We start from the raw sequence: 24,811 nt of genomic DNA, 5'->3' as shown, positions 1-24,811 counted from the left end.
TTCCCAGACTGTTTGACGGAGTCAACAGTCGGCTTTCGCCCAGGCTAGTTTTCTCTGTAAGTCAAATACAACGATGAAAAACCAAATGCATCTACAAACATCTATATAACTTAAGAGATATTATCTCCTTAAAGAAGTATCTAACAAGGTTTGTAATTAGCTGTCAGTGATAGGAGGTTGCTCAAATACTTTCCTGCCAATTTTGGACTTTTCCTGATCAATGATATGTAAAAAAAATAAAAAGATTCCATACACATGCTATTGAAATTTTAGATGATTAGTTCAAGGCTCTGCTTTTGGGTTTAAGCAAGTGATAAGAAGGGTTAGCAGAGTCAAATGCAGTTTCACACCAAAGCAACTGGCATCAAGTTTGCCTTCACACGCACGTTCTCCCCTGCCCCTCAACACTCACGCCCATGTGCATGGAGAGAGAGAAAGCATGGGGAGAGATACGCTGGGTGAAGAAACTCATCCATGAAGCATGAAAAGCATTCATTGTGGCATTATGACTCACGACCACCACAACAACACTCGGCGAGGCACCGCAGTGCAGCTTTGAAGAGATTCTTCGTACTCTCTTTTTTTTCTTCCTCTTTTCCTGTTTTTCGCTGTCAACATTCTTCTTCTGCTGCCAAACGTGTTTTCCGTGCACACTTGGGGCGGAAACCATTGATCCAGAGATAATGGAGTTATCACTGATGTCAGCACAGGTAAGAGAGCAGAAATACATTGCCTTCATGTATTTTAGGTTATACTTTTGGGACTTTGGGGCAAGGTATCAAAAAGTTTGAACTTAGAAGTAGTAATCTAATCGACAACAAGAAAAAGGAAAATCTTTGAGAGGTACTTTAAGTCACATGATTTGTTTATTGTAAGTAAAGCCTACAAACCAAATGAAAATCATGCTTATGTGTTGCTGCTCTTTTGTGTATCTTTCTCTACTAAGTGCTCCCACTGCTTAAATTCTACTTATAGTTTCTCAACATTTGATCAATGTCATATATATTTATTACTATCTATATTGTTATCTAGCTATAAAATACACATAAGAACCACAGCCTCGTGTCATATTGATGCACAAAGCCCTCAGGCCATGTCAGATAAACATAAAGTATCAGATGAAATTTTGACATAAGCAGACACTGGGCAGATCCTGCAGGGTCTACCTTTATCAGCCTTTGCTATTGTAGGGAAATGTGGCAACACACACCGATTCACTGGAGCGTGGAAAATATTTAGTGCATTTGTCAAGAACAAATTTGCATGTTACATGCACAATTTTTGACAGTGAACATGTACACAGATGACTAAGAAGCAGTCCGCACAGTTGGTCATTCAAAGGAAAACATGCACCAAAAGACAAATTATCTGTTTATACAGCTGACTCACTACAAGGCTGCTTTTCCTTTTTGTCAGCTGTCAATTTTCAACTAAGCAAATGAAAGCACAGAACATGTGCTGAACTAAGACTGAGAGCTAATTAGGCTGCAGTTTTGATTTTCTATAAGGACCAAACATGTGGCTGTGCACACAGACAACGATGGGCACCAAAGACGTGCATTGCATTTTTTTTTTCTTCATCAAGAGTACAGACAATTGATTCGCTTGTGAGTATTTGTAGCAGATGATGTTAATGCCTCTCAATGTGTCATTGAGAAACACGCAAAAAGTAAAGCTGGCATGGGCACAAACACAATTCCAGAGACTGCAGAGGGTTATTAAACTCTAGTCAGGTAGGTCAAAGCTGCGCTGTAATTTTAGGAACATGAGAAAAGTGTCTGATTTTGTAACAGCATCTTAGTGCAGAGCTAAACAGACTCCTGATGACGTCTTGCACAGTCTCGCAGACAATTGTTGATTTATCACAACTGAAACCCTGCTGCTTGACGCTGCCTGTCAATGAGCTGCCCGTTTGAGTGTGAAATGATGCCATCTGCTGGTTTACCTAAAAAAGGTTTTTTTTTTAAAAAACACTCCATTGGCTGATTTCGTTTGAGCTTTCATACATCATTCTGACACAAGCATATACAAACATAACTTATAGCATCTCAAATGTGGCCATCCTGCAGATGAGGTGTCTATTTTAGGAGGTGCACCCGGCCCAGCTGTTCAGATTTGATGGAAAATCTCCAATTACCATCTGCTTATTGGTGCTAAATCATTTCACCCTCTGTTCAAAGACGTGCTCAGCCACAGCAATGGCAAAAGATAATGCAGTCCTCCCTAAAGTATTTTTTACACTTCTGGTTAGATTTGAGCCATCTGAACCGAGGTATTTAAAAAAAAAAAATTTACCACAAAGCAGACTATTGTCGCTGTGCTCCCTCTGCTCTAGACGTGAACTCTGTCCAGCTGGAGGAGTTTGATGGAAAGCCTCATCTGATAGCCATCTGTTCTCAGATAGTTAATCAGACGTGCTCAGTGTGTGGTTCTTAATCAGCCTGCGCTAACTGTCTCTGCGCACTCTGCAGTCAACGCTGTGACATTGTTGCTACGTTAGACCGTTAGACCGAAAAAAAACAAAAGTTAAGCAAAAACTTGTGATTTTTGCTGCAGAGATGCCCTGAGGTCACACAGGAACTGATGATGTATGTCATGCTTTAATTATATGGAATATGACACAGAACTACAGTCAACATCATGACCACATCTAAAAAAAAAAATCTGTGTTTTGAAGGTAAAACCATACAGATGCTCTGTTTGTAACTGTTGGTGAGTCCTTGAGCAGCACATTCTCCAGGACCAACCTTGTCTTGATGACATGGTTCCTTCCTTTTCCACCTCTCTCAGGGTGAATGTTCGACTGGTCCTAATTAAGTAATGTCCGTCAAAGAGTGTGTGATGGAGATTTTGGTCCGATTACCATCTGCTAAAGTGTTTGTCAGATACTTCAGGGGGACGTCTGCTTGACAGAGACAGCAAATCTGATCAATCATGAGCGGCCCTTCCTTTTAGTTAATCTAAAAGTTTTTTTTAATAGAAACTTAGATTAGGTTTCAATCTTCCAAGGAAAAAGACATTCAGCACTGTCTGCATAACCACACTTTTTGGGACGGGTCTGTTCCCATAAGATGAAAACATTTTGACAAACTATTTGCACAATAGTTGGCTCATTGTCTGGGAGAGCAGAGCCTTGACACATTGTCCAATAAGACATTGTGCCTTGTTGTGCCCGAATCATGCATACTGTTCGAGGTTAGGATGACCTCTGTCTAGATAATGGTGAAAATGAGGCGCCGGCCTCAGACAGCAGGTGCGAAAGAGAGATTGGGTTTGGGTCACGTACACATTGAATGATACAGAAGTGTATAAAAGGTTGTCACAAACAAACTGAGGTCAAATGGGAATTTCCGTGCATGCTGAGAATGTACATGTCTCTGTGACGGTCTGTTCAATAAATTCCCCATAAGAGGCTGACCTGACGAGTCCGACTTCTTTTTCTCCACAACAATTGCTATGAAGTATGGGTATTTTGTCAAATGTGTAAAGACAATGTCAGAACATTTGACATGTTCAATGACTTTTAGATTACATACAGGGCTTCAGATCATTGTCCTACAGATGATTGCTGTCTAGTTGTATTAACATTTAAAGGCAATACATCTCTGTATTGACATTTTAGGTTTCAGGTTTTAGGAAAAACTGAAACATTTACCCTAAATATCACCATCAGTCACATGGCCAGATGGTAAAAGGCCTGTTATACATATCAATTTTGCCAAAAGTAAGGCTAACCACAGAAGAAAAAGTATCAGGTGTGAGTAAAAGCTGTCCTAATCATGCTTCAAAAGTACATTTTATCTTCAATGTATGCAGTTTACTTTTTCTTTTATATAAAAGGGTCAGAACAATCTCCTCCACATCTGAATAATACAGAATGTTACATTGTGGCTGCACATAACACTCCTGGTATGGATAATGTATTTAGCACAACATATAAGACAGAAAAAAAAGTGTTTCCTCACATATAAAAAAACTTTAACAATGTGTACTTGTGCTGGAGCTATATCCTAACCATGAATTTTTGTAAATCGGCTTTTTATGAAACTCTCGCAGGCTGTGAAGTGAAGGAGCTCACAGATGAAGGTGGATACTCTCACCTATCGGTAATAGATGTGTGGTCTCTGTTACATGCTTTTAGAAAACCTCTGAATACAAACAGGCACAACTCACTGTTATATAATTCATACAGAGGGAAGTGGTAACTTGCCTCTTCGGGTTATAACATTGCCAGGACTCATGTAATGCACTTAGCAGACTTTACATCTGAGTGCATGTCACTGAACAGAAGGTGAGCTGTTAAGAAAAGGACAAAGTAATTTAAATAGATCTTTATCATTGTGTGAACATGAAATGTAGTGTTTGGTGAGAATGACTGAAATGGAAGATGTAAGATTACACGCCTTCTGTGTGTGCTTTCTCTTTCAGTATCCTCGCACAGTACCTACTGTGTGCTATTGTGTTACTGCATCTACTGCTCGTGTGCTTTGATTGCGGGTTTTCTTACTTATTCACTAAACTTTGAGACACATTACATATTAATAAGGTAACACTAAATGTTTTAAACATTCAAAATTTTTTAAAAGGTTTATTTGTGGAACCACTCTAAGCTGGAAGGTGAAAGTAGTTTCAAAGCATCTTGTTTTGCTCAGGATTAATGACTTAATAAAAGGGGCAGCACAGGTCGTCAGGTCTGTATGAGAGCACTGAAAGAAGGAAAGGTTCTTCAAATCGAGAAGTGATCATGTCAGAAAGCACATTTAAAGGTTTGCAGTCTAACTATTTGATAGCCATGAACAAAGCTATCAAAGCTATCTGTGTGTTCTGGCAAGATGTTGTTCTCATCACACTTGCTGTAGCAGCAACTCCACTTGGCATGTGTTTTATATTTGTTTCTGTCAAGCTGTCTGTCTTTTATGAGAAAAATGTGGTCAAGGAAATTTCACAATCTGCAAGATAGGGCCAGAATTTTACATTTGTGTAGATGAGATCAGAATGGATGTGATCTAACCTTTGGTTATAGGTAGATCACTGAGTGAAAGGGCACAAGAGGAAGGAGGCCAACTGACTCATGACCTCTTCTCTCTGTGTATTTGTGACCTCTCTTTTAAGGTAACTGTTTCTGGTGTATCAAGAAGCAGGACTACACCACAAAAACTCCTGTGTTGGGTGAGGGTTATCTCTATGTGAACAGATATTTTCAGCCTTCAGTATGGGACTGTATGTGTGGACGCGACAATGTTCTGGTCACTTACTGATGTCAGTAAATCTAGTGTTTGTTTGTCTGTCAGGGATGGAATACTCTTCCAGCCATGAGAAGATTCACCCTCACCCGCAGATTGGTCACCACTTCTCCCTCTCATCCTCTGGCTCTGGCTCTTTTTTTCTCCCTTTTTTCTTGTCATGAAGCCATTCAGCTGAGGTCCCTCCTGGACATATTTTGCACCAGTATTTTCTTTTCATCACACAGCTCCAGTAACTTAGCATTTTTTAGCTGCTACTTTGCGATTTAATTTTCTTGGTTTCCATTTCAGGGCATATGATCATCTACTGATGGTGATGTCATTTAAATGAACTGCCTTAACTATAATATTTTCTTTAAAAAATGTATTTATTTATCTTTTTTTTACAGTTGGTAAAATATCTTATATAGACTTTTAATAATTGCAAAGAGGAATTTAACTGATACTTGAAGTCAGTATATCATTTGTTAGTATTGAAGACCCGACTGAAAAGCAGCATCAAATCACTGCAAAGGAATGCAGGTGCTGTTTGAACTCAACAGATGCATCCTATTTTCCAATGTTTAATTCAAAATTCATTTTGCATTTCATAAGATGAACTCATCGGGTTTGTTGATGTCTGGGAGCCTTTGTTCCCATTTTGCTGAAGCAGATTAAACATATTTGTAATGGGTCATGATCTGTCACACAAGATCTTACTGTGGATTTCAGATAGCATTTGCATCACTTGCATTTTAGCCAGACTGGCAATACAGTTTTAGGGGGTGGGGTGGGTTGGTCAACTTCTTTTGGCCCAGACTGTATCCCATATGAAATCCTTAATGCATTGCCATTCATTTTCATTAGGTATTTGTTTTTACAAAGCAAATGACTTCCACTTGAAGCATCACCCGCAAGTAAAATGCTAATTAGCATGCTAACTTAGACAGTTAACATGGTTACATTTCACTCATCATGAAATAACAGAATCAGTCAGATGCAGATAATCAGACTAGATTTTGAACACACAAATATGTTTTGCTTGCAGAAAGCGAACAGGTCTACTAAAGATAGAGAAAAATGGCATACCCATTATTTCTTTCTTCTCCATTTTACCCTTTCTTGCCCTTGTTTTTTTCTCTCCTAATCTCATCTCTATTTTTTCTTCTCGTATACTCTTACGATAGCTCCCTCTGAGTAAAAACTTGTGTAAAAACTTGAGAAAGGCCACACTGGCCGAAACATTGTTTGTGAAATTAAATTCAGCATGATGGACAAGAGTGTGCGGTATCTTCCCCTTTGAAGTGAACAAGTACCCGCTACCTGCACCTCGAAACCTCTGGTGTGCGTTGGTTTCTTCCTCCAAAAATAGAAGCTCCCTCTGAGTTCCCATTTTTTGACAGATGTTTCATACAGAAGAGGAACATCTGGCTGCTGTGGGGCTATTTATTCACCCTTTTATTTCTATCTCTCTTTTGATCCCCCACCCGCTCTTTCTTTTAAAACACTTCTTTTTTTTTTTTCCCCCGTTGTACTGATCACAGATGGAGACCCAAATTTCCAGCCCTGAAAATATTTTGGGACTTAAATACTGAAATAGAAATATAAACATAAATCCACCATCTGCGCTTATTATCATGGTTTATTCATGCAGATGAATACAAATGGTAAAAAAAAACTTGCATTGCCAGGTGGGAGTGTGACTCTCAAAGTATTGCACATGAAAGGGAGTTTTTCTTAAATAACTGGTGGCCGGCAAAAGGATTCAACCCTAATGTATCATCACTCCGTACTATGTGGTACACCCTTTTTTTGTGAGGTGGTCTGTTTCCAATTAGTATTTATTGGCAACAGTAAATCATACTGTAGGGTCACAGACAAGGGGAAAACTGAAATCTGTCCAAACAAGTACAGTTGTAACGAAAAGGGTTAAAAGAAAAGTAACGATGAAATTAAAAACTAGGACATTAGGTTTAAACCGCTTAAAATGAGAAGGAGAAAAAGGAAACACAAAAAAAAAAACTGTCTGACAGCAAAAAAAAACACCTTCTCAGTCTCAGTCTAAACTTGTCTAAACACAGAGACCAGACCCGAGCGCCTGTGCAGTTCAGAAAGAGGTCCCGAATCTTAAATGGCTCATCTATGTGCCAGGAGTTTATAGCATCTAAAGCAGGGGTCTTCAACGTTTTTCAGGCCAGGGACCCCCAAACTGATGGAGAGTTGGAGCAGGGACCCCCCTACTATTTATATGGCATACAATTGTGTTTTATATTTAACGGGGCCTAGTGCCGTGTATAAATATAGCTACTCTGTTATTGTACATTCAATACTAAGCTATTCAAATAATACACAGGTTAATATATTCATGTTTTTATTTTAAACATGTGCAAGGTACAAGGTGGCCGTGCCACTGCCATTTATAAACAAACATCTTGCATACAACACTAAGCTATTCAAATAATCCACAGATTTTAACTTTAAACATGCATGTAGATGGGACAATGAATCCTCAAAGCATCTGTGGATGGCACACGTTTGCACACAATTTGTGAGAAAAAACTGTTTGAAAAAAAAAAAAAAAAAAATTTTTTTTTTAAATCGTCTAATCAACCAAAGATTTCGCGACCCCCCTGCAGTACCTCCGCGGACCCCCTGGGGGTCGCGGACCCCCTGTTGAAGACCTCTGATCTAAAGGGATACTTTTCTATAGCACCATGGATCTGGTGGGAAACCACTAACCCACTGCAAGAGCAGTTAAATATCAAGCAGTTAAATATCAAGCTTCAGCAATTATAGACATTTTAGAAAAACCCAAACCCAAACCAAAGACATCAGCAAAAGTGAAATGCAAGTAAAACAAAACAAAGTTTAAAGAGTATTGGTGTGTACCAGGAACAAACTAGTTTCTTATGAGTGCTTGTTCCTCCTCTTCCTGCCTGCTATTGCTGTTTTTTTTGTACCTTAAGATAAATTGTGTCCATGTTCTATTGCTTTTTGTGACAGTTTTACATTTTGCCATTACGGTTGTATTGTCCACCTCTTGGTGAAGTCTTTGTGCGAAGGAGACACTTCGGCTCTCCAGAGCTTTACAAATGGCTTGAGAAAGGAAATGTCTTCAAAATTATTCACGGGTTCTGCTTCCTTTCTACTCATCCCCCATCAATGGCAAATCATAGAAGGTTTTTTTTCCACCCTCATTTAAATCCCCTTACTATGCTCGAACTCTGCTCATTTTAAACAACCCGCAGCAACAAGCATGTGGTTGTGTATGTCTCAGTGATTAATGACTGTGTTCCTGTGACATACTAATTTGTGCCTTGTGTACAGTATGCATGGGTGTGGGATTACCAGAAGGAGTTTCTGCATGTCCCATCTACTTAGGAGAACACAACTTGAAAGCCGTAATTTTCTGGGACATATACACACTTACATGCACATGGTCACACAGAGGGACCGTTTATATACTCTACATACAGGCAGCGGACTCACCTACATATTTATAATTAAAGGCACTTACGCAAATGTGCTCCACCCCCCCATCGTAAGTCCCAAAAGAAAGATAAAAGTAGGAAGCACACCTGTACATTTTAAAGCTATGTATAGTACACTAGTCTCTATTACAACAAAGCCTGCAGCAATGTACACTTTGTCAGTTACTATGTTGAGATGATACTGTGAATTGAGGCAGGGATTGTTGCAAATGGAAAGTAGGATGAGAGAATGGAGGAAACAACAAATGAGGGTAAGTCAAAGTGAAGGAAAATATGGACGTAGCATTTTGATTTTACAGGTGATGACAAAGAGAGCAAAATATGAACAGAGAGAAGGAGTAAGTGGGAGAGGTCAGTGAGAGGGCAGTAAAGAGATATTTCTCTTGCCAATGCTTGTAGCTCTGGCAGGGGAGGATAAGTCTGCCACAGATAATTCCAATGAATAGAAGTATACCATTGAATATGAAAGCAAAAAACTGTTTACAAGTCTTTAGCCCCTTTCACACTGACAAATAACCCGCGTTTAATCCGCGAATTTAGCGCGTCCGCTGTTGCGTTCACACTGCCGACCCGGGCTGCCGCGTCAACTCGACTCGCCTTTCGACCCGCGTCGGACCCTAGTCTTTTTGCCGAGCCGAGTTTGGTATGAAAGCAATCGACGCGGGTCGGACGTGGGCGTGGTGTGACGTGAGGAGTTTAAAATACAGAATGGACAGCTGATTCAGAACAACAGCGACATAGCCTGGCTGACGCGTCCACAATCTCGATGAGATGGTGGTCTGGGAACTAGGTGTGCATTTTCTCGGATTTGAGGCGTGGTTTACGAATGCCTAGAGCTGTTTGTTGGGCGCTACGAATGTCTATCAAATGGCGTCTGGTTCTTCCCATGCTGCTTTGCGCGCGATTCATAGCCAATTGTATCACTTATACCAGATGACGACAGAAATTCGACGAGGAAGAAGAAGAAAAAAAAAGTAAAAGAAAAAAAAAAAAAAGTAAAAGAAAAGTAAACTTGCGCTCTAAGCTACTTAAAGTGATGGTTCGGAGTAGATTCACCCTAGGGTCATTTGAACGGTGACATCCAGTCAAGTTTTTCCGATCTTGGCTGAACATCAGCCGAGTTACCGAGTTATCCCGAATAGCTTAGTACAAGCGCTAACGGACCCTGGCAGTATCTCCAAAATTACCACACTAAAATCACATGCCATGACACCAAACTTCTACAGTAGTACAAATATGGTCTGTACTCACAAAACGATGCATTTGGAAGTTTGTACATAGTCCAGGAGTTTATTATTATCAACACAAGCCTAATAGCTTCTCTGCTGCTAAAGCTGCGTCGACGTCACTTCCTTGATCTGGGAGCTTCAAAGTAAGATGAGGGTTGATCTACTACTGTAGACAACAAAGTATATGCTATATTCTACATGAATTTTTATGTTGTAGAGTTTTGAATTTATGTTATCAATGGAGAAATTGAGCAGCCTTGCTTTGTTGTCTACAGTAGTAGATCAACCCTCATCTTACGTTGAAGCTCCCAGATCAAGGAAGTGACGTTGACGCAGCTTTAGCAGCAGAGAAGCTATTAGGCTTGTGTTGATAATAATAAACTCCTGGACTAAGTACAAACTTCCAAATGCATTGTTTTGTGAGTACAGACCACATTTGTACTACTGTAGAAGTTTGGTGTCATGGCATGTGATTTTAGTGTGGTAATTTTGGAGATACTGCCAGGGTCCATTAGCGCTTGTACTAAGCTATTCGGGATAACTCAGTAACTCAGCTGATGTTCAGCCAATATCGGAAAAACTTCGGGTGGGCTACTTGGCTGGATGTCACGGTTCAAATGACCCTAGGGTGAATCTACTCCAAAACACTTTCTAAGGCTGCATCGAACGGTAACGTTGTGTCCGCTGCCATGTTGGCTTAAGACTCTACAAGCTTCGGTGTAGCGCATAGACGTCGTCATCGTCTTGCTGCCCCCCCCCACGTTCTGTGATTGGTTTCCAAACTCAGGCAAAAATAAGGGCGGTGGTTACCAGGCTGACTTTGCAGTGAGAATGAAATCGAGCGCAAAGCAGCATGGGAATTCCCAGGCTAACAGCAAGAGGTGAGGACAAGTTTTACTCTGTTTTAGCCTACATCAAGTTCGAGACATTTTTTAATATGGCCAACTGGGGAGACAAGGAGGTCCGCGAGCTCCTCAGCCACATTTCGGGGACGGTGAAGGATGGACCTCTGCTGGAAGGGCTGGCGAGAAAGATGGGAGAGCGCGGTTTCCCACGCAGCAAGACGCAGGTTACCAACAAACTAAAGGCCATGAGGAAAAAGTTCCATGCGGTTAATGACCACAACGGCAGGGGTGGCGGAGGGCGATTGGACTGGCCATATTTTGACATGTGCCACGCCATCTGGGGAGGAAGCCACTCTGTATTTAACCCTACCTCCGACGCATGGCTTGTGCCTACGTCATTGTACACGCCCAACATTTGATGTGTTTCGTGTGACGCTCTGCCACTAGGCAACGCCCCCTGAACTCGGCTTCAGGCGACACGGGTCACCTAACACGCCAAGCGTTCACATTGCTCGACGCGGGTCGAAGTTGCAATTTGGACCCGCTAAGGTAGCGGGTAGCAGTGTGAAAGGGGCTACTGGAAAGCCTCACAGTCAGGCTCTCACACTGATATTGGATGACACACAGACCATTCCTATTTGTTGTATTGTATCATCTAGCTGACCCTTATTTGACTTTTCTGACTTGTCCAGATTAGCTCTTAATTCTATCAAAGTCTTCATTGTGACTCATTTCTATATTCACGTCTCACATTTCTTTCCCTTTGGGAATCAATCTTTTTTTTCAGATGGTGATAAAACCTACTTGCTGCCACAGTCACACACTTGGACCTGTATTTACCTGTAAATCCTGATCATTGGAAACTCCATTTTAAGTTACAATAACTTAAAATTGAAGGTTATACCAACCTTTAATCCAACTCAGCTGCAAGCTAAAGAGACGTCAAATTTTACATTATTACAGCATTATCTGTGGATTGTGTGGAGCCATTCCTGGAGAGCGCTTGGACACATTTCAGAAAAAAACTGTGTAAAATATTAATTTATTGTGCTACTTTTATCAGATTTAGCATATGATTTGTTAGGGTATCAGGCTGTGGTATCACTGTGTTTACCAGCTAATAGCTAATACTGTTTCTTTTTTACCAAAAAAAGAAACAGTATTAGAGAACAGGTTGCCAGACAAGAAATTTTCTAACAGCTGGTTATGGTGGTATTTTTTTTAGCTTCTGTGTGCTAAAGTGAGTTTTCTGGCTACTTGTTGTGTGCATAGTTGGTCAATGGTATATCATAAAAAACCCGCCCTACACAGGAGAACAATGGGTAAACCCAGCAGTGATGAATTGTAGTGTAAACCTATGGTATTAAAAGTTCATTTAGACCTTAGTTTTAAGTTTCATTAAGAGCTTGTTGTGTCGACTTGTGAAAAAGGGCAAAAAATGTCTCTTTGATATCAGACATTTTCCTGCCAGTATGTAATTAGAATCTTGTCATCCCAAGATAAATGATAGTTTTATATGATTAAAAATACATTTTATGTCATTACATTAATAATATTTACTAATATTATTTACAGGTTAACTCAAGAGGGCTGCCAAGGAAATGGTCATGGTCTCAATGTTGTTAAGAGCAGTATCTACTTCCTGTATGTTTTACTTCAGGGAGTAGAAGAAAGTGGTAGCAGTGCTGTGAGAGAGGAATGAAAGAAAAATATGCTGAACAAAGATTAGATGCCAGAAAATGACATATGCTTCATTATTTTCTTCATACAAGGGAACACCACAACACCTGACTGCATCTTCTATCAATCACACATAGGTACAGTGCGATGTTTGAGCAAAATTCATCAACACATTTCTTTGTTCTTGACTCATTTCTCTTACTGAGAAAGAGAAAAGTGTGTTTTAAGATAGATGTTTTGTTCAGATCCGAGGCACACAAGCAAACAGACACTTTCTCTTACGTGTGGCTGCGCATTAACTCACACATTCTGATGCAAGCTATTTATATCAATACTTGCACACATTTATGGGATTAACCTACACACATACACCATTTGCACACATATGCAAATACACATATGAGGCCTTATTTCAGAGGAGTAACCTGTTGCAATATGCAGATCTACGCAGTCCCATATGCAGATGCAGGAAGGTGGATCATTCTAGTGCCCAGTGTTGGGCCTGGGCTCTCTGAGACTCAGCCTTTACATGTCCACTCTTCATTGTTCACGCTCAGCAGTGTGGACTCGCAGTGACTCACTCACTCATGGTAGCAAGAGGCAAGACAGATTTGGATTCTCTGTGAAACTTCACAGGAAATAGGAATTTATCTCTTCACCTAATTTAGTTCTTTTTTTTTATCAGCTTAAATGTACGTCATGCCAGTTTTGCATCCTGGGATGGGAGCACCACCATTGTTGCCTGGTTAGTTTCGGTTTAGTTTGGCTAAAATGTTGTTCGTCATCGTCAAATGGAGAAAATAAGAGAAAATAATCCTTACCAAGAGAAACTGGATTAGGCTCCAGAGGCGCATGATGAACAACATAAACGCACAGAATTACATGCTATTATTTTGAGCTGCTTTGATGCTCTTAAGTTACAAATCAAGAAGCTAAAAGACTTTTCAGTGACTGTGTGTGAAAGATCTGCCAATCAACAAGCCATAAATCTGATTTCCTGCTAAATTAGACATCCTTTTTTTAACCATTTACTGAGGCAAGCTGAAACAATTATGATACTTTCAAATACATTTGCTCACCGAGTGTTAAGTCACTATATTGTCAATATAGATTTTCTATAATCCTGGAACTTGTTTAAAACTCACAATAAACAGATGTGCTTGTCTATCTTGTTATGATGAGGAGAAATGGACTTGGACAGGATTCTAGAGGCTAGTTCCACAGTGTGTGCAAAAAAACATGACCCTGAAGGTTAGCAGGGTCCACACAAAAGACAACATTGGTTCTATTATAATGTGACATTTAAAATCACCCTAAATTAAAAAAACATTGATGCCAACCTCACATTCTTTCTATTGAAAAAAGCTATTAGTCGCATTAAATTAGCTAACTCACTTTCATGCTTTGAAGCTAGCACACTATCAGAGCGTGTCCTTTAAAGTGTTAGATTTATACTTAAGGTACATTTTACAGCCTGCAATTTCTCACGTCCTCTTTTTTTCTCAAAATATACGTATTTTCTCATACCTGCTATCTTTTCTAACTCAGCACAAACTATAAACCTACTTGAATTGATTTGAAGGTTTTTATTTTCTACAGTATGTCAAAACAAACAAAAAAAAACCTCAGCTTTTTGTAAAGCTTCTCCTACAACTCCTGCAAAAGACAGTTTATTAGACATCTACATCTCCGTAGCGTGATCACTACCCGACCCCTCAAACACATATGCTTTCATAGCAATAGTCTCACAGCGGGATCTGTCACACACACATGATCTCACGGTGCACGCTCTGGCTTTAACTGGGAGCGATGTTTCTCCCTCTCAGTGCACACTCTTACATCTCCCTCTGTCTCTCAGATGGAGTTAGGTCTCTCCCTCTTTTGAAGCGCTCCTTCCCTCTGTCCCTGGATACATTCACTCCAAAGTCAGAGCGCTGGACAGGACACACTGCAACACAAAAACCCATCTTTTTCATCATTTACAGTCGGCAGTAGGTACCACTCTCTTTCTTGCATTTTGTTTATCAGTAGCTTGTATTAACATTCAGCATGTTCCTGCATGTCCCTGCAGCTTGTATCAATTCAAACCAAAAACAGCAGGCAACCTGCAGTAACTTTTGAAAACTGTGAAAAATGAAATCTTTCACTGTATTCTTGCCAACATTTTCGTCCGCATCCAACGGAAAGATGGAAAAACCTCTGTTCAACAAAGAGTAAACAGAAAGATGTTTGAGATTAATTTAGTTCACGATTGAAATTGTTGTTGTTTATAATTTTGAAAAAAAAACTGTAACTACACACATACCTTGATTGCATCAAATTATTAAATGGTTGAAACAGAAAATAATACGTGTTAAAAAGATGAAAAATAATCATTCATTGGAGGCTAGTGGACACATGTTTTCACACTGAAAAGGGGGAAAAGCATGTAGAGTGAAACTGTGAAGCCGTACAGCTCCAAAAGAGGTCAGTTACTTACATAACTAACTTAAGTCTGAGTGAACAGATTGCTGCTTTTCTACACAGCTCAATGTTGACATCAGTGCAGTGACTGTAAGCGTGTTTTAATTTGTGTGTTTCTGGGAGTGTTCCCACTACTCGTTTGATCGTGATTTAGCCTCTGCCTTTAACTATAGCCACTACCTTTACCTGACAAAAATACACCATGGAGAGGTTGCATGCGTAAAAGAAAAGAACAACAAAAAAAAAAGAGATGAATAAAAGATTAACTGACAGGGTTTTGCTGGGACATACAGTATTGTTATAGTAGTAGAGATGGCTGATTCTTTAACTAGCTTGGCATCTGGAGACTGTGACAGCCACTGCATTTGCATTTTTAATGCTTTATGTGTTCTCAGATTTTTCTAGTCATCCCTTTAATACACAATCTCCCATGTGGTTAAGTGGTCTCAGATGATCCTGCGCACATTTTTCTTTACTGACAAGTTAGTCTGCTTAGACGTAAGTTGATTTAGGAATGGAAAAAGATAAACACATGGTGCATGTGGACACAGTTGGACCTGATTATGCTAACAGCTGAACGTACAGCAGTGGTGTTCAGCCATTTGAATACAGATTGTGTGGCTCTAAAAACAAACTTGTCTTCTAGGCATGTGGTCGTAACGACTTGCACATACTAACTGCTCTTTTTTGTCGATGCTTTTTTTTTGTGCTGTTGTAGAATGAGGTAGCACCTCTGGGCAAAGACCTTTTTGGGGTGAAGTTCAATGCGTTAGATCATGTTTGGTTTCCAGGAAGAGTTGCATAGATTTTCTTTACGAGTCAGTCGCATGTTGGGTGCATTATTCCAAATCTGCATGAGAAAAGTGGCAGGTTGTATTTCCTTCGCACTTGAGAAACCCCAAGAGGCAGATAGGATTAAATATAAATAAGGAGATGATTTGAGGGCACTCAATGCTTTCTCATGAATTATGCTTCTGCTTCTTAAGGGTTTGCAACATTTTGGAATCTTTGTTTTTACCCTTCTTAGAAGACATGAAAACATGCACAGTAAAAGTGGTTTTCTGCATGGATGAGAGGAGACAGTTGTGAGTGCAGAATAACAGATAATGGAAATCAATTAATTATTGGATCATTTCAATATCTACTGAAATAAAAATGTAATTAATTTAGAAGGAAATCTCAAGTCAGTCCTTACAACTTCTAGACATCTTAAGTTGAACTCTATGTCAGAAGCCAAAAAGGTTGGAAACCTGTTTAATACTTGATAATCTGCCTTATTTTATAATCTTGTTTTCTCATCCATGTCATAAAATCTTCATTTGAAATTCAACTAACTATGTTAGTAACTGACTTATGTCATGTGTGTCAAATGTAGCCCAATGCAATACTTTCTGTCTGCAATGTTGTGAAAGAGAAACATACAAGGGCACAAAATGGATTTTATACAGTATTTACAGTATTTTCATAGCCCAAGTGGTGCCCGGTGGGTAATTCATTTGATAAGATTCTTTAGGGTGATGGTTTTGGTTCAGTTGCCAAGTACCCTTGTCAAAACAACATGGTAAATGCTAAGAGAGCACAAGCACAGACAACCCTACAGTGGATTTCTCTTGTAATATTTAGTGATAACAAAGTGACACGGTTTTCCTTTTACTCCCCTCAGCATCAAAGTCTATCAAAAGTCAGAATTTGCCATGAAGTCACATCGGCTGTTTGGGTGTAGAGACAAGTTTGATGAGGGCCCGAAAGGAGCCAGTGAAGCACTTGGGGGTGAAATTGAACCTGATGCCTTAAGCGTAACAGAGCCACACTTAGAAAAAAAAAGAAGCTGCATAGCTCTTCAATGCCACAGGTGGTGTGTGTTAAAGAAGGGTAAACCCATCCACCTTTCCACCTGATTCCATATTGCTCATCCACAGGAGAATGTAGATGTGGGTCATGCCCGAGTAAAATTGTGGTAGTACTTTTGTCCAAACAAGATAGAAAGAAAATACAATAGTTAGCCCACTTAAAAAATTGTGACACTGTGAGTAATTTCACTTTTAAGAATCATGGAATGGCAATTTTTATGTTGACTCAGTGAGCAGGGCTCAGTTCTCAGAGAAACAAGTGAGTGATTGTCAGAAATGATGCTGTTCAGTACACTCAGCATGTGGCTTTAATATGCTGAATCACCCAACATTTGAGAGGTTAAACTCACTTAAACATCTCAGCTGTCCAGGTCAAAGCAGTGATTGTTAATCACCGTTTATAGCAAACTCCCTGCAGTCTTTGCTTTGTACTTGAGTTTAAGTGTGTGCTTGTGTTTCAGTACATTTTCGCAGTGTGTGGGTGAGCTTGTGAGCAAAGTAGCAGTAGATTAATTTCACACATGAGATTTGACCCCACGTCTGTGTACCCGTATCAGAGGCACTGACAGAGCTGGCAGCATCGTAAACTCAAGCGAAACGTGGCTTTTTTTCTAAGTATCAATATGATTGTAACAAAGGAGAAAATGAAGACAGGAAGAGGAATGTTTTCATCCTCGGCCCGTTTTCTGTGGAAGTTGTAGAGGAATACTGTTCGCAGCTCTTTGCTATGGAGAAAGCAGTGGAGTATGATTGAAGCCCTCAAAGGACAAGCTCATCCACCTGAGACAAAAAGTAGAATTCATTATCTGGCTTATTTGGTTTTTGTTTGTCTCTTCCAGCCTCAAACGTCTGTCTGTTTTTCTCTGTGGTCTCTGATATGGGCATCATGCGATAGACTCAGGCTAATCCGTTTGAGAATTAATCCCTCTGAAATGCTGCTTCCTCTTCACTCTACGGTCCAGCTTTCATGAGACCAGGCACAGCTCTAGGGTTACCATTGTACTTTTTATTTAGTCTTTGCCCTTTGAGACTACAAATCAAAACTAAAATGCAACCGTGAAGAAAATATGTGATGATTCAACCTGAGCAATAAGTACTCTATAAAGCCCATCTCCTCTGAGGCAGGTATGTCAAACTCTAAATCAGCTAGAAATCTCCTCGCTGCTCTCTATGCCTCAACAGTGCTGAAAGACATCTATCAGCGGCTGCTTTTTTATCATGGACAGTATGATTTATATTCATGTTCTTACTCAGTGCTTGCTGTATAGATCAGGATGTACACAGAGAGGATGCTGCTCTGTTTAGTTTTTACAACGGCCTTGGGGTGAAATGCTAATCGTTTTTTTACTGTCTGTATACATCCTTCTAAATGTATGCAAAAAATGTATCAAAATGTGTCAAAAAAAAAGGGAAAATATGAGTGAAAAAACATTGATTCAATATGTGGAAATGAACTTTCATCTCGTGTTCAGTGCAGTAGAATTTAAAAGAGAAGTAGAGTTAAAACCAGACCTAGAAATCTATTTCATTTCCAATCTCTGGCCACTCCACTAAATTCACTAGGTTCACACGTGTGAGATTTGACAGTTTTACACCTATTTCAACAAATCAGCTCTCTATTTCTTTTTTTTTCTAAACTTCTGCTCTGTGTTCTAATATGTCAGTTTTAAGCTCATAGATTTCTTTATCTTACTCCTAACTGACGGGATCTCTGTCTGTACTTCACTTTTCTAAACAACCGTTCATCTGATAATCTTAAAACTTGGTGGGTGTATTGTACTGGTGGGGACCAGAAGAAGTGTGAGGTCTTTTGCTTGAGCATTTTTGGGGTCTTCTCGAGTTCTGTCATGATGATTTTACAGCTGAAACATCTGTTAAATATTTGGACTCACCTACCCTAAAATGCCAAAGAAAAGGTAAGTGAGTCCAAATTTAAATAAACCTCTCAAATCAAAAATTGAACAAGCTGAAGGGTCGGCTAAAGCATTAAACAGCATGAGAATCTCATACCTCTGACTGAGAAGTATGTATTTGCTAAACAGTGACAGTGGACTCTTTCTTAGTTTCCCAAAAATGGGTCATTTTCTGGAAGATGAAAATGATTTCAGCCCATTTAAAAACTATTCAACCTTTTGCAAGAAAAAAATACAGAAATCAGTCATCAGAGTTGATTATAAATTCTCTGTCTTGTCCCACTCTTCCCTCTGTTTGACAGCATTTCCCGGCTGCGAGCGGGGCCTTCATGGATTCTCCGTACAATGGCAACGCATCCTTGCAGACATCCACGTCCAACCTCAACGCCAGCTATTCACGACCCTCGGAAGCTGAGGATGATGGGAAAGTGTCCAGTGACACCATTTGGCTGTGGATTGCTGTGCTGGCAACCATTGGCAACATAGTGGTGGTGGCTGTGGTTTGTGCCTGTGCCTTCTGACGCAGTAGGGGGAGCAGAAATACTACTGCTGTCAATCATGCAAAATTTTGTGCATCCTGAAAATATATTTTCCCTTTGTAACAATGTAAAACAGCCTGATTTGTTTGATTGATAAAGTATCATCGATTCTGAAGCCAAGCTTTTAGATTTGCAAGGGAGTTTGCATGAGATTATTAATTCATTCAGCATTCAACGGTTTGAGGGTACACAAAATTGTTGAATTATCTATTTCAAGCATCTTATAGACATGTGCCCATGTTTCACTTAGTCATACATAACCTTAGAGTACTGGAAAAAGTCAATTTGAACTAAACTAAAACCACAAACAAATGCCACGCATGCACACATTTTGGTACACATCATACCTGACAAAACACAAAGAAATCTAACAAATACTTGTGCCGTTGTAGATTATCCATGTAAAACCAAGAGATTACCGTTGAGAACTTTCCCATAGATTAATCACAGTCCAGTTGAATACATTGTACTGTTTGTTTCTAAGATCTTAACATAAGTTGCACTAAATGTCTCATTTATTCAGTTTAACTCATTTAGGTAACCTGCAAATATTTTCTCAGCTTGTCAGACAGTTTCAAACATGAATTCCAGGCAGAAAATAAGCTACAGCCAAAGAATCATACATTCACGGCAGCTTGTTATGCAAAAATTGCCACTCTTAATAGAACCTATATAATGTATGCCAAAAATAAGTATCATAGGTTTATATATAATGTTTATGAATCCATTTAGTGCAGGTTACAGCACAGGCTCAGCAGGATTACCCAGATCACTGCTCGATCTTATCGTTGCATAAGAGACCAGAATGAAATCCACTGTTGATGCTGCACATAATTTAGATGTGGTAGTTGGAGGTCAGAGGTCTGAGCCACGTGACAGCCAGCGTGCTGACGATGCTCGATGAAAACACAGAACTCCAACCAGCTTTGCCCATGCTGTTCTTATCCTTTTTCTTGTTTTTACTGTTATATTTCCAGCGCTCAGTGTGCTATTTTCTTAACTAACTCTAGATACTCTAATAGTGTAGAGGAATTGACTCCTTTCTAAACACCACCCTTATCATAGTTAATGTTGCTCTGTGCAGACAGAGATAATTAGGTAGAAATATACTTCATAGACACAAGGACAGATGAGGGAAATGGTTTTGTCCGTGTATGAGACAGTACATGAGGCAAATATAGTGTGTAGAATAGGAAAAAAGATGGGAATGTATCTACAAACGTTTATGAGACAAGAAAATTTACAGTATGAACAGGTGGTTTTCTCTGTCGGAAAATGGCATGTACAGGAACAGAGTCTCCAGCTTCCTATTCTTGGACACCCGTTTGATTTTAGATAGAGACTAAGGTACATTTTGACACCTGCTGTCAGTTGCCACTGATAGACTTTTGTCAGTTTTATCCAAAACCGTAAAGTTTGAAGAAAGAGGAAATATGGAAAAGAATGATGAAGTCAAGCATTTCACGGGTTTTGAATCTGCTTTGCAACTATTGCACTACTCTGTAACTCATGGTCAACATCACAACATCTTTGATTTCATGCCTTTGTTTGCTGCAACATTGCACGTCCCCTCACTTCTCATCATTGTTGTATAGTCCTCTGCTCCATCGTCATCTCCCATTCTACTGGAGGAAGGAGATGGGGCCGTCATCACCAGTTTGTCAACCTGCCATACGTTTGTGTGGATTGGTTTTAAGTGAGGAAGCATAGGGGTGTTCCCAATGAGAAACTCCAAACGTCAGAAAAATGTTACAGTTGATGATTCAACACAACAATTAGCAATACCATGGTGTAATTTAGGTCCTTTGATATATTATTTGCATGAGTTGCTGCCTCAGCGAATTCTAATTTTTCAAGGGGCCATGAACTTTCCCACTGATTCAATAACCCCAGTTCAACTGAAATGCACATCTTGACTTTAAGAAAATGATGAACGGCTTAAGAAGGCCAGAGGAAACAAAATCATTGCAGAATAGAAGCAGTGCTCAATTGAGCGGTGACTTGGTGAAATCGAGGTCACATCGGGGGCATTTCTCTCTTTTAGAGTTAATTTATTCTAATTGCATGGATAAATACATCATTAAAATGGTGGTATAATTTGCTTTCAGCTCTATTCAAATCATTGAGTGAGGGAATTGTCTTCATATAGCTGATGGGTGTGTGTGTGGGGGGGGGGGGTGAAATGAGAAAGACACTGAGGCGAAGAGAGAAAATGCAGTTATATGAGAAAGATGTCAGAAGAGGTCAAAAAGGTAATATCAGAATATTTGAAAATGAAGTGTACTGTCAAACAGAAGGACTACTGTTTTCACAAAGAAATTTGTCTCCAGGATATTTACGGAGATCATGAAAAAGGACATGAATCAATGGTTTCAAAAAATGTAGAATGCCAAGGTGTGAAATGTTTAGAGTGATGCTGAACAATTTACTGTAGCTACCAGGTTGCCAGATGTGAACCACGGCGCTATCAGTTTGAATCTGTAAGTCATTATCATTTAATTAGAGTGAAATTAGACCAAAATCTTTAGATGATCACAAATTGTAGTCGGTTCTGTTGTAAGGAAATTAGATTATGCTGTCTTGGATGATATCCTACTTTATGTGGCTTTAATCCAGTTCTATTCATATCAAATAATCAGCTAGTATCATCCACTGCACGAATGTGTTTTTCTACACATGCATGTTTGCACGCGAATTTCACTGTGTCTGTAAAGTTGAGCCTAAGCCTCTGTGAACAGCGTCATCATTCTGTCGACTCTCAGCAGAGTAATGAGCCGATGTGCGCCTCTTTTTTTTTCCTTTCGTTGCATGATATCTCACAGGAGAGAATGTCCCCAAAGGCTTGTACTGGATTTCCGTTACTAAACTGACTGGAGATGATTTTTTTTGCAATGGAATATAACTCTCAGGTGTCAGTGTAAACTATAGAGTCAAAGGGAGATTAAGGGAGACACCAAAGAATGAGAGAAAATGAAAATGGTAATCATTAGAACATACTCATCTTCAACTTTCAGCACAGTAAGACACGTGACAAAAAAAACAGACATTTGATGAAAAGAAATGGAAAAGAGATGATGAATAGGAGGAGACAGCAGAAGAATGAAAGAGGTGGTGTGAGGAGGAGGATATTTGACAGAACGAACAGTTGTCATTACTGGCCTTTGTATACCAGGATGAGAGGAAGCGAGAGTGAAATAGTAATAATTCAAACGGATGATGTGGCAAGAAAAAAGTCTGTCAGGCAAAAGAAATAAAGAGAACAAGAGAAAAGGAAAGACGGTTGGTGTATGGTTAGCACAAACTGGCGAGTTCTTGCGTTTGCCTTTGCGTGGCTTATTTCTATGTCAGACGGGGATTAAAAACCTTGATTACAAGAAATTACAGCATGCATTTTGGATTTCTCAAAAAAGCTTGGTGGCAAGTTTTGTATTTTAGCTCCATTATTTATTTCATCCCTGCAATCCCAATCTGCATAAAGTGGTTATAGAAAATGGATGGATGGGTATTTATTCAGTTTATAATAATTAATTGATTGAACACGTATAATTCACATGCAGCATTAGCTTCTACAGGCATTATCATGATGCCTGGACATTGCAAAAGACATTTGTGGCCCATATGGACAAACAATAGTTCATATCCTATGTTATTCATCATCAAGGTTGCAACTACACAGTATATATTTACAAGTTTTTTTTTCTCACAGTGCATTTGTGGCTTTTGTTTGGGGAGAGGCTCAGGCAACCCCAGTTCACCACCACTTACAGTTTGCCAGAATCAATTCCCCCACCATCCAAGCAGCAGACTCTCTCTGGAGGCTCGGACCCACAGTATTATCCAAAGGGGATGGCAAATTTTTTGTGGCAACTCCAAAAGACGAGGATATGAAACACACTTGGGGATCTCTTTATGTGTCGACCGACCGACCGACCTGGGAGTCTTGGGGATTTCTTTCAATTCCACCACGTTGCAGCTGACAAAGCTCACTCGCACAGTAACAAAAAGGAGAGGATAACATCTCTGTACTGTTCTCTGACTCTGGGTACATGCCACAAAATCGGATCAGACATTCATTCATAAGGTGAGAAAGACACTAACGATATGAAAGTATACAAATCAAAACCCAGTTCTGGAAGTTTAAAGTGCTCAGAGATCACATCCTGCCGTTGCCTCTGTGCTTAACTGGATTGAAATTTGCATCGATTGATCAGTTCTTTTTGCTTCTTTAAAACCACCAAGTTAAAGTGATGAGCAGGTAGAATGTGACCTTTGTTCCCTGGAGAATATTTGATCTCGCAATCTTAGATCAACCTCACACTGGGTATAAATCCAAGAGTGCACTATGGTGAGCTAAATGAGCCAAAAAAAAGCACATAAACTGAGCTGCCAGGATCCCTTTCTGCTCCTCTTACAGTCTGACTCTGAAAACAACAAATCTGGGGTTGTTTGGCTGATTGTCTTGGATCAGTTTGTTGAGTTAACTGTTGTCAAGGTCAACTTTCTGTTCCTTGAATACGATTTAAAAATTATTGTCACACCTGTCTCCTCATTGAGTGTAAATTATTATACTTTAGACAATCATTTTAAAAGTGAAATAGGTGTTACATAGTGAACACTGTGGTGCAGATGTGGAGTTAAGTAGTATGCAGAATGTGTTGTAGTACCCCCCCCCCCCCCCCCCCCCGAAATAATTATTATTTATTTTAAAAATAGGTTTTGATCAGCCAGAAAAAAACAGCCAAAAGTAAATAAAAATAGGTTTTGATCAAAACTTTGTGTATTGGTTGTCAAAAAAAACATTTAAAGTAGTTATATCAGAAAGTATGAATTTGTGCCAAAAAATAAAACTTAAATAATAAAAGTGTCCATTTATGTTTAAACTTTTACATTTCTTTGTTACACGAATGCATTTTTTGCTTTCATGCATGTATTCTTGACAGATTCTCAAGACTGATCTTCACTGAAGAAATGCTCAATTCTGGAGCGGCGAAAGCAAACACTGCTCATCTTCCTCAGAACAGTTGAGAGACATCTCAGCGTTGACCTGACTGTGATCCAGTCTCTTGAACCTTAAGAAAAAAACAAAGCGGAGATTCAGGTGTATCTCGATGGCTGAAATGACATTCATTCAGGTTAGCATCAAGACGATTACCTCAGGAGGACGTGTAAGAATTGCAGTGGTATGCTGTAAGCATATCTGCAAGTTGAGACTGCAAATGGCATCATATCATGACGGCCTGATGAAGGTCACATCTGGTACTTGTGACAGACGGACACACAATTTTACTTCACAATCATGATTTTCATATTTTCATCAACAGTTCCCACTCCAAACATCCAATAAGGACAACAGAAGGACAAACTGAGAAAAGATGTTTGCTTCTGTGTATGTTTTGAGACCGCTGGGAAGATACTCCTGTGCAGACAAGATAATGCAAGCCAAATTTAAATCTTTATTACTTGCCTTTTCTTCTTCACTGAGAAGACAAAACGCTACATCTCTTGGTTACTGATTTGATGATGGGTTTGTTCTGTGACACAGTAAGCTACAGCTTCTCAAAGGCTCCACGACAAAGGCA

At 39.6% G+C, this 24,811-nt stretch overlaps 1 protein-coding gene across 1 annotated transcript; it reads left to right on the top strand.

Moving 5' to 3' along the window:
* The first annotated feature begins 496 nt into the window (after positions 1 to 496).
* LOC142388386 (uncharacterized protein C14orf132) lies at positions 497 to 24,811 on the top strand. Its single transcript, XM_075473561.1, has 3 exons — positions 497 to 710; positions 18,996 to 23,313; positions 24,173 to 24,811. The coding sequence occupies exons 1-2, from the start codon at positions 684 to 686 to the stop codon at positions 19,212 to 19,214; spliced, it is 246 nt and encodes an 81-aa protein (XP_075329676.1). The 5' UTR covers positions 497 to 683; the 3' UTR covers positions 19,215 to 23,313; positions 24,173 to 24,811.

The sequence above is a fragment of the Odontesthes bonariensis genome, chromosome 9 (assembly GCF_027942865.1).
Source record: "Odontesthes bonariensis isolate fOdoBon6 chromosome 9, fOdoBon6.hap1, whole genome shotgun sequence".
NCBI classification, from domain to species: domain Eukaryota; kingdom Metazoa; phylum Chordata; class Actinopteri; order Atheriniformes; family Atherinopsidae; genus Odontesthes; species Odontesthes bonariensis.
The sequence above is the reverse complement of the archived record's forward strand: the minus strand, read 5'-3'. Positions and strand labels throughout refer to the sequence as shown.

Bases quoted from the DNA above. Each gene is read 5' to 3' on its own strand.
- LOC142388386 (XM_075473561.1), top strand. From the start codon at position 684: ATGGAGTTATCACTGATGTCAGCACAG. The intron at 711-18,995 runs GTAAGAGAGCAG...TCTGTTTGACAG, and splicing joins TATCACTGATGTCAGCACAG to CATTTCCCGGCTGCGAGCGG.